The 10734-nt window shown below is 35.5% G+C and overlaps 1 protein-coding gene across 4 annotated transcripts in view; it reads left to right on the top strand.

Annotated features, from left to right (window-relative positions):
* Window positions 1–326: 326 nt before the first annotated feature.
* Window positions 327–10734, top strand: part of pisd (phosphatidylserine decarboxylase) — a 34966-nt gene continuing 24558 nt past the window's right edge. The window contains exons 1-3 of one of the 4 annotated variants that reach the window (XM_052093107.1): window positions 327–412; window positions 1151–1209; window positions 4492–4646. In XM_052093107.1, the coding sequence (XP_051949067.1) occupies window positions 354–412; window positions 1151–1209; window positions 4492–4646 (273 nt within the window). In that variant the 5' untranslated portion in view covers window positions 327–353. Of the gene's footprint in view, window positions 413–1150; window positions 1210–4491; window positions 4647–9317; window positions 9381–10734 lie in introns of those variants that run through there. The other 3 variants (XM_052093123.1, XM_052093114.1, XM_052093140.1) reach the window with 3 other exon arrangements.

The following is a 10734-nucleotide window of genomic DNA, read 5'->3' as shown; positions in this document are numbered from 1 at the left end:
TGAGGTTCAGGTGTGGGTTGGTGTAGGGTTATGTTTAGAATTAGGGGTTAAGGCAAACAGTATAACTACAGATGTAATAAAATGCAGGTACTTTAAATATAAGTACAATGCAACAACATTAATGTTTATAATAAGTACATTGGATCGAATTCTTCACTACATAGTAGTTAAAGAAAATTATTAAAGTGGGTCTGGGAGGTCCAAGTATATTAAAAAATATAATAATAATGAATAAGAAAAACAATCTTTAAGTTATTTACAGCGTAAGCGCAAACACTCCATTCCAGCAGATGGCGCCAGTGCGCTTATTGATGACAACAGAGTCGCAGACATTTTAAGCGCATACAAGAATCATGGCAGCGGTCTTGCGCACAGTGTTTATTCCCCGCCTTGCTGGGACACGAAAGAGCAGGTAAGTGTGCCATGTAGTGATTAGAAAATAAAGCTTTCTCAAGCGTTGGAGCTTTCATTACAAATGTACTGGAATCGTGTTTATTACTCGAAGCTTCTGTTCGTGGTTCAGATTACTGCCATCTGGTGATGAAAAAAAATGAAGCGCACCTAGTAAGCCGTTGCAGATGACAACGTTTTGAAGCAATAACATGTATCGTCAACGCTATTATGTCGGTTTCGTGATTCGTTCAGTAAAGTGGTAATAAATAAGTAATAACCAAGTTAAGGCTCAAACCGAAAGGGCTTCATATATGAGTTGAGAGGTTAATGTTATGTTAAAAAATATAATACAAACATTGTATGACAGTATATTAATAACGGATTATTAACGTGTAGATTGGAAAATAAATACGTGTGTAGGCTGGGCAGTAACATTTTCTCAACAGGGAAGTAAAATGTGCTAATGTCACTGTGTTGCGTTCAAACTTGTCGGATTTGCGGTTCTTTTGAACCAGGTACCTAAGTAGTCACGTGGTTCACAGCCGAATGAAGCGTCGTACGTCACAGATCACGTGCTTTTCCCCAAACGAATCAAGCTCCGGCACAGTGCCAAGCAGTGCTTTTAATATATCAAACGTCTGTTTAATACACTACTTTAAAAAAGTATAATAAAAGTTAATGTTCATTGTTATTTGGCCAAAATTACACAATTGCGTTATTTGTAATTGAACACTATGTGAAATTGTCTTGTATGTAGTTTGCTGCTGCACACAACCTGTGGTATCAGATGGAGTCATCAGAAGTCATTCTTAAAAGGTACGTGGAATAAAGTAAATTATTTTTTTATCTTTAGTCATTTTACTGGCCATTCGTCGACATGACTGCTTCGTAGCACCAGAAAGTTCTTTGGGACAGTTGTGTGTATCCGTTAGATGGCGCTATCAAGCTGCCGAGAATGTCCCTGCGCGTGGGGAGGGGGCGGTGCTTTCATTTCTTCCTTGGGGTTTCAAATTATCCTTCATAAATGTAGTAAGTCATGAACTAAACCAACCAGAATCACAACATTACAAACATTGATTTGAAGCAATATATATACATATATATATTTAAAAATCAGACAAAGGTGCAAGCCTGTGTACTCACCATCCTCCGCGAGGTCATGAACTACAATCCCATGAAGCATTGCGAATGACGTAATTGAATTTGAAACAATGGAAAGATATAAAACTATTGATTTTAAGTTGTTGATTAGAAGTATAGAAACAGTATATTTGAATTTTGTTGCAAAATATTCTGATATTTACATAATTTAATTGGCCAGTCGGTGGTCGCTGCAGCGCTTGTTTGGTGTGATTTGTTGGACTCCAATTCTCTGATTAGTGGATCTTTCTTTTCAGGATTCACGGGTAGTGTAGTTTTTCAACAGGAATTCCACTTTTAAATTTTAAAAAAAATTAAGTTGAAAAACACTGACTGATCGCTTTAACAGAAGCATATACCATCGCTTCACAACCTCGGAGCTCATGGTAGGTTTATAAGTTATCGTTAAAAATGTATTGGCCGGGGGTCTGACTACCACCTGTGGAGTCGTGAGTCTCTGCGGTGCCACGTGATAAGATGTGTGGATTGACGGTTTCAGAAGCGTAGGCAACTGAGACTTGTCCTCCAACACCTGGATTGAGTCGCCTGGATAACCGCGCCACAAGGAACTACTAAGTAGTGGAAATTGGGCATTCCAAATTGGGAGAATTGGGGTGTATTTCTGTATAATGTTAAACTTGGGGGTGGGCGATGTGACCAAAATATTTTATATCGCAATAACAATATCGATCACAATATAGTTACATAAAAAAGCATCTATAAAATTGTTTTTATATATAATATTGTAATGCCTATTTTTGAATAATCCAGTCAGTTAAATAATATGTAAATTACTTCCTCTTCTATAATTACATACCTTTTATAACTTGACAAACAAAAAAAAACAAAAATAAAACTTAATTTGGCTTTAAATCAACCTTACCATAATTTTCCAAATTTCACATTATGTCCCAATTCAGTCTGATGTTGTCAGTTAACTAGTATTGTTATTATTATAAACTTTCCTCATGAAACTCATCATCTTCTCAAAGCAATGCAACAAAGGATGTTATAAATAAGTTAAATAATATCCAACAAAAATAAACACTTTATTAGGGTCTTAGTGATTTAAGTAATCTCTATAGAGAATAAATGTTGATCTGAAGGCAAACCTGACCGGTTTGTTTCCTAATATCGAACATAATTCAAACTGAATTTTAAGGTGATGATGTGTAGTTTAAAACCTGCATGACACATCGTCCTCATCAGTGTTAGATAGAATATCAAGCTGTCTAGCCGTTTGATATGTTTGACTTCCTCCATAGTGCTTTAAGGTAAAAAAAAACTATTAATTTCATAGAATTCATATAAGTCATGTAAGTTTTGTGATTTTGTGTCACAATATCGAGAGAAACCGGATTGAGTAGCTTGAGTGATCCCGCTCTGCACTCTCCTGTCTCTAGAGCACAGGGATTTGAAGAACCAGCAGTCGCTCCGCCTTCCTCCATTTCTCAGACAGAATGTGTACCACCCCGCGTATGTGTAGCGTGAATCGAATGCTGTGCACATTTCTTGCCATGCGGTGGTGATTTTCCAAAATGTATACTCCAAAATGCATATTGTTGTCAAATTTCTATGGTTTATCGTGTCTACCGATTATATCGCCCACCCTAGTAAAACCTACGGTACCTGACCAATTAAACATCCGGGTCGCAAAATCCCACTCAATTTCAAACCTCCCTGTTTGATTCCAAAATCCGATTATACCGGTTATCCTTTTTCAATGCATTGAACATGGTGTTCTTTTTGAAGAATGATTTTCATGTGTATCTAGTAAACATTTATGTCTGGAATTTATCTCTATTGCTTCAATTAGGGCAAGGTATCGCTAGCCACATCATGATACGAAACATACTGCAATACACATTGCTTGGGTATAGTTCAGTTATAATGTCCATTTGGCTTGCATACAGTATGAAAGAAATTCTCTTTCAGCTAATGCTGTTATTCATTATACAGGGGACCTTCTAACTTGTTAAATTACAGACATTTTATAAATAAATTATCACTATTTTTTCATAATTTTAGCTTTTTTTTAAACATTGTACATGTATTACATCAATAAATATGGTGTAGTGAAATTGCATATATTATATTGCATATATACAGTATATTGTTACATGTTTGTTATTTACATGGCTAATTTGTATATTTACAGGTATTTCATTAGGTTTCTAGAACAAGTGCTAAAATGGTACTGTCTCTTTAAGACTTGTGTTAGGGAATTTGGCAGTAGAGTTTGTTTGGTCAAATGGCTTCTTTACAGTATTCATGCTATGTGTGATTAGAATTAACTATTCCTTTAGTTGTTTTTGATAAGTAACTGACTGCAGATATCAGAAAGGATATTAAAAGAGATGTTATTAAACAGCAAAAATGGTTTGCTTGGATCTAGTCTTTGGACTCACATTACACAGAAAGAGTCAAAACTTTTACACTCAGCCCGCAGTGAAAGCTCTCTCTGCGATGAACATCTATACCACTACACCTCTTAAACAGTGGTGAGTGAAATCCAAGAAATTACCAGCCAGTGGTTAATAACAGACATTTTTTTGTAGCAAATTGGAAGTATTTATGCACATCTGATTGTTGGGGATTGCAGATAGAAAAAAAGTACGATCTTGGGATCTTACAAATGAAGATTAAGTAGAAAATCAATATTTTTGCCCAGTCCTAGATCCAAACACGTGAGAGAGGTCCAGCATGTCCATGAGAGAAACCTCGAATCCTGCTGGATCAGTTTCAGTCTCTTTCGTGCCTCATAGAAGCATCTCTGACTGCCCTGAAAATATCACGATTCATGGATCTAAGTATCGAGACAATACCGTGAGAAAAAGTATTGTGTGATATATCGATAGTTGATTGTGTCGACACAGCCCTAGCGTGAATATTCCCTTAAATTGACTGTCACCGAACAGCTGATGAATAAATTTTATGTCATATTTCTGTTTATCTTAGGCTTTTCAGGTCTTCAGGTCCACGTACGGCCTCTTCCACTTCTTATAGCTATCGGCGGCGGCTACATAGGATATGACCAGTATGAGCGATATAAAGATCGCCAGCTGGAGAAGCTTGGCATTGAAGTGCCACCACGGATTGCAAATGGAGTTCAGGTAAAGTCTCATCCTGCTCGTATCCCCACTTCCACTGGTCATACCTTTGCAACCCAGCACTCAGTCTCCTATGTGTGAACTTCCACACATAGACACCGACGAGGCGCTGTTGCAAAGCATCACCATTGTCAAAGCATTGTCTACCTTTTGCTCACATTCTTATTTAAGCCCACAAGGTTTTGTTCTGTGATCTTTACGCAAAGCTTCCGACTTTTGTTGGGACACTGATGGTATCAGAGTGTTTGAAATGTCCTCGATGTCTCTGGAAACTGACATAATGCGGAAAGAATGTGGTTGTCAATCCTGTAAATGACCGCATTCTGTGTGTACAAAATGGGATTAAGCACTCTGAAGAGGAGTAACAAGCGTATTTAGCTGCAGTGCGGCCTATCTAACCTACAATGTTACGCCACATGATGTTTGTCCATGTCACTGTGCGTCTCAGCTGTGTTTCTTTGAATAACAATTGGCAAGGTTTGATAATAAATAATATTGCAGTATTTTTTTATTACTTTCATGATGATACACGATGTGTTTGAAAAAGGAAGGGAAGAGTTTCTGTTAATTAAAGCTGATGTAATTTCTGCGACACTTGCGCCACTAAACGGAATTGCAAAAATAAATATTATCGAAACAGCTTACTGAATACGCCCCTCATCTGCTGTTGTTCAAATAGTCCCACCATTGGTTGGGTAACTTTGTTGGGGTGACTCTAAGCGGGTCGCTCAAACATACAGGAATTTTTAAAGTGCTGCAGAGATGCAGTGTTTACAGTCTTCAGGAATATTAACCAATGAGTGTCTTTCTTGTAGTTGTCGATGCAACGTTTTTTTAACAAAGAAAATTTTATAGACACCAGCTTTAAGTCAGCATAAAATTAATCCGCAAAACCAAATATTGGTATAGAACATAATAAATCAAACATTAGCACACATATTTTTTTAAATTATTTTTCTATTTTGTTGCTAAGAAGATTAGGTGTGTCATTAACCATTTTGTCAAAGGTTAGATTGTGAATGTGATATTACTCTGGTCAAGTACAAGGTGTGCAAACTTCCTTCAGTCCCTTCAAACCTGAATGTGTCAATGTGACACTGTGTTAGGAATGAAGAGGATGATTTCGACTGTGTTTTGTGTGACAACACTTAAACCCAGCACTAGCCCAGTCATATACCAGTTGTTCCACAATTTTACAGGTTAAATTTTAATTAATGAAACCAACAGACAACTCCACTCGCAGAGGACATTATTCAACACTTTCACACTTAATTAAAAAGTTAAAGCTTATATTTATTTATTATCCAGTGCTGAGCACTTTATCAATTTACCACACACACCTACGCTAATAGCAATAGGTTCATTAAAAAAATTTGAATTTAAACCATAAACCAGCATCCAAAAGTCAGAGGTGATGGCTTTTTCAGCAGTACAACTTTAAACAACTACAACCCAGGAATGGCTGAAAACAATAAATAATATTGTCTGGCCATTTTAGGATTCCCTAATATAAACAAAAGTAATTTAGTTATCCAGCAAAATAAATGAGGTGTAATTGTTTTCTGTTATATGTCCTTTAATGCTGGTCAGCTCATCTGGTTGTTTGAGAGTCAGAATCACCCGATATTCTGTTACGGTGTCATTTGCATCTGATTGGACAGTTTTGTGTTAGGGGCTTTCCTACTGTGTTGCAGTACTTTATATTCCTCATACAAGAGATAAACATCTGCCTCCAACGTGGAGCTACTGTCTGATGGTCACTCATTGACCTATTGATGACCTATCACCAGACAGTAATATTTGCACACCAAGTTGGTGTGTGTTTGACTCTTAGAACCTCTAAAAATGTTAACTTTTGAATAGACCTACAGAAACCAATCCATTCTATATTGATGAAGTGATGCACACAAATATATTTCAGTCCATACAGTGGATTCAGTCTGACATTGACCGAGTACTCATTTTCATGGGCATCATGGCACACTTGCACTTCATGAACAATGGCAAGAGTTCTTGTTGGAGAATTTATTTTTGGACATTTATTTTGATAAATAGGACAGCACTGAAAAAACGGTAATATGATTTCAACCCCTGTTTGTGTGCTTGGGATAAGTCCCAGTGGTTCCATTTCATTCTAACCACATAATTTTGAAGTTGTTTTGATTTTCAGACAGAATATGCACAGTTTGCATGTATGTATCATATATATATATATATATATATATATATATATATATATATATATATGACTGCGTTATTCAGACCATTAAACAAACACTCTGGGCTTGATTGATAAACTCCAGTAAAGATAGTTTGCTGTTAGCATTTCAGAGATTTCGTTTAAGCCAATTACAGTCCTAAAAACTGATACATTTCATTAGTCCTGATTTGTGAACTCGAATAACGTCACTTATGCCACTTAAAATCCGCTGAAATTACAATTCGATTTAATGCGTATAACAACAACACTTTACATGCCAGGAATGTGAACCCAACCTTAACCTAATCAGTCTGATTTGTGTTTTTTTTCTTTCTGTAAGTTGTGTGCAAGTCCTTAAATCAGAAAGGTGGTAAATGTGCATTTTTACAAATAATTTCTATTTCAAGGTATTTAGAATTATCATGCAACTTGACCGGTTTCAAACAAAGCTCGGTTTGAAAATTTCTTTCACAAATGCTTAAAGGAATATTCCGTGTTCAATACAAGTGAAGCTCAATCGACAGCATTTGTGGTATAATGTTGATTATCCTAAATTTTCATTAAAAACAGCAAGATTCGAGGTTACAGTGAGGCCCTTACTATGGAAGTGAAAGGGGCCAATTTTTTGTTGGGTATTTTTCTTTTAAAACTCAAGCATAATTTGAGCTGTTTAACGTTGTTTAAATTGTAATTTCTACAGTAGTTGTTGACATTACACAGAAAAGGTTAGTAAGTGATTTTATCACACTAAAATCATGTTAGCACACACATTGTTTATGTTTTGTGTCTATACTTTTGAAACCGTGAGTATTTTAAAGTTTATGGATTGTCCCCTTTCACTTCCTTTGTAAGTGCCTCACTGGAACCCAGTGCTTTGACTTGCCCTTCCTTTTCTTTAATAAAAGCAAAAGTAAATTTTTGTGGTAATCAACAGTATGCCACAAATGCTGTCAATTAGGGCTGAAACGATTAGTCAATGTTATCGACAGCGTCGACAGTATAAAATTGTCGACAAATTTTAGTTGTCGAATAGTCGTCTGATCTCATTTAACGTAACATGAGATAACATTAAACTGTAATGATGATGCACGAGAGACTGAGGAGAGGAAGAAAACCGCTCACAGATGTCATTCTAATAATCATTAGATGAATCGATTATCAAAATAATTGTTAGTTGCAGCCCTACTGTTGATTGTATTTAACTTTTATTCAACCCAGAATATTCCTTTTTAAATTTCAAATTTCTAAAAATCCTAAAATTACGTTTGTTTGTTTTTTAGCTTGAACCAATAGAAATATGTCTTTTCCCCACTGCATTGGGGATGGAGTTATATGATGTGCTGAAATGTTCCAAAATGCATTTGTAAAAATGTCCACAAATGTAGTTGTGTCTGAAATGAGTGATTTTGCAGTGTTCAGATGGTTAAACCCTATTTTACTTCCACACTTCGATGACTAGCATTGTAAGTATCTGGTGGATGAAAACTTTACTGGTCTGTTTGGACAAATGAAAAACTGCTTTTTCCAGAGAGACCTTCTTCGCCCCCCTGTGGTCAACTTTTGAAGGTGCATCTACGTACATAACTTTTTCTGTGCTATGCCCCCTTGTGCGGACCCTCTCCATGTAGAATAAGATCTCTTTCATAAGGTTACTGATATGAGTCTTCATTTAATCTGAGTGCTTATGATTTCCTACATTTTTATTCTTTAAGAGGTCAACTTTTTTAAAGAGGTATTAATTACTGAGTGCACATTTAAAGACTTGCAAATAATTGACAGAAATAATTATAATTGTATTTTTTTTAATTCACAATTCAGCCTAGTTTTTTTAGGTTGGTTTCATGTTCCTGGCATGTAAACTCTTGTTGTCGTGTGCTAGACCGTTGCGTTGCTTCCAGCTGCTGCTTTCTTTCCAGCATCTCGTGCAGTAGTGCAACAATTTTTAGATGCAATGTCCAGTTAAAAAGTGTTCTTTGTGTTCTGCATCGTATAGCTTTTTTTAAAAAAAAAAAAAAAAAAACTGACTGCAGCAGTTAGGTTTCAGTTTAAAGGCTTTGATTCCAGATGCTGGTTTGATTCAATTCCAGAACATAAATACAAATATCAAGTGATTGCCGGTCATAATAAATCAAATTTTGCAACACTAAACCGAATACTAACAAAACTCGTAGTTTTGATTGTATCATGAGCCGATAGCTTAACTAATCACCTCTTGATTTCCATCGTTAACGTAGTTGTGATTGATACTTTTTGATAATACACACCCTGTAACTGTCCCATTTTGTAGTAAAAAGTATGTTTAGTGAGTGGGATGGGCACAATGACTGTAACTGATTAAATTGAAAGTAAAAGCCTCCACTCATTGGTCTGGTTAATTTTCAGTGGTTATGTCACGCCCTTAGCTGTCTTGAAAAGCATTCAGTATCTGATTAATACCAGTACAGAGACATTGAGCTGTAAGGAGATTCTTCTGCTGAAAACTAGAGGAAGAAGTACAAAAGACCTCCTATTGTGTCAGTCTTTTGACACTTTTAATTGTAAGTCATATTTTAAAAGTAGATTTTATTAATCTGATCTATATTTACATGAAAAATCCAGATAGAAAGCATGATATTTAATTGTTAGAAGATTGTTATGCTTTTTATAGGTAGATTTAGCTGGAGAAATATGTTCAAATGATTTTTGAAGGTTATTTTTATGATTAGTTTACTGTTAGTGAGAAGGTCTGTGGAACTGTTACTGGAGTACATGTACAAATCATAAGATGAGTCTAGACAGGAAGATTTACTTCCTCCCAGTTTTATAGGAAGCCATGTTTTGTGGTATGTTTGTGTTACTTGCAGACTTGAACAGAAGCTTAATTTCAGCATCAGGAACACAGTGTATTGTTTATTTAATAACATGTTCCCTTTCATAGACTTATAATGACTAGCAGTCCTCTCACTTTTTCTGGAGTATAAATAATTATTACTAGAGATACCATTTTGAATTCCATTACAATTTATTGCAATGTTATCATCAAAATTATGTTTAAATGAATAAATTCCGTAACTGTGATCAAATGAAAGTGTAATTTTTACATGATATTGTAATATTTTTATCAAATAAAAGTGCTCTATAACAGAGCATCACAGATGTGAGATATTTCTTAAATATAATAAAATTACTATTGATTCTTAATTATTATTATTTTTTATTTTACAGTGAATAATATCTATACAGTAGTTGTATATTTCTGTCATACTTTTTTCCCTTAATTAAATTGAGCTTTTATTTTGGCAGAACTTTTATTTTGAAGTGTTTCTGTGTGTTATGAATAAATAGCACTCACATAATATGCCAGATTCCCACTCTGAAAAAGCTGGTCACTACGTGACACAAAGTGATTATTAAACCGCAAAAGTCTTCTATCTAATTAAGTAAATATGTAGTCCGTATGAGCCTCAAAGCGAATTAGCCATCTGCCTGTTGTCATCTGCTGCAAACAAAGCGTGCAATGTTCATGATGGTGTTTTCCATGTATGAGTCAAGGAGCTTTAAAAGGTGTGAGCATTTTATCAGCATAACATCGGCTCCACATGCAAACTATATATTTATCACATTAAATCACAGCTTTTGCTGTTAAATAATCTCACAAGGACATGATGGGATTTTAATTTGTGCACTGAATGTTTACGTAGCGATATTCATCCATCAGATGGTATCAGTTTTTGGTATCTGAACATTTTTACGAGCACAAGTGCAAGTACATAAACGTGGAATAGGGCCTGATTCCTATACCAGTATCAGTATCTGGACATCCCACAGTAATATAGGCTACATTTTTACATGGTAGCAGTCACGTGATGACAGGTAAACATTTTCAGATCCATCAGTACTGTGTTGTGTAAG

Source organism: Xyrauchen texanus, chromosome 3 (genome assembly GCF_025860055.1).
Source record: "Xyrauchen texanus isolate HMW12.3.18 chromosome 3, RBS_HiC_50CHRs, whole genome shotgun sequence".
NCBI classification, from domain to species: domain Eukaryota; kingdom Metazoa; phylum Chordata; class Actinopteri; order Cypriniformes; family Catostomidae; genus Xyrauchen; species Xyrauchen texanus.
This window is presented reverse-complemented; position numbering and strand designations above follow the sequence as displayed.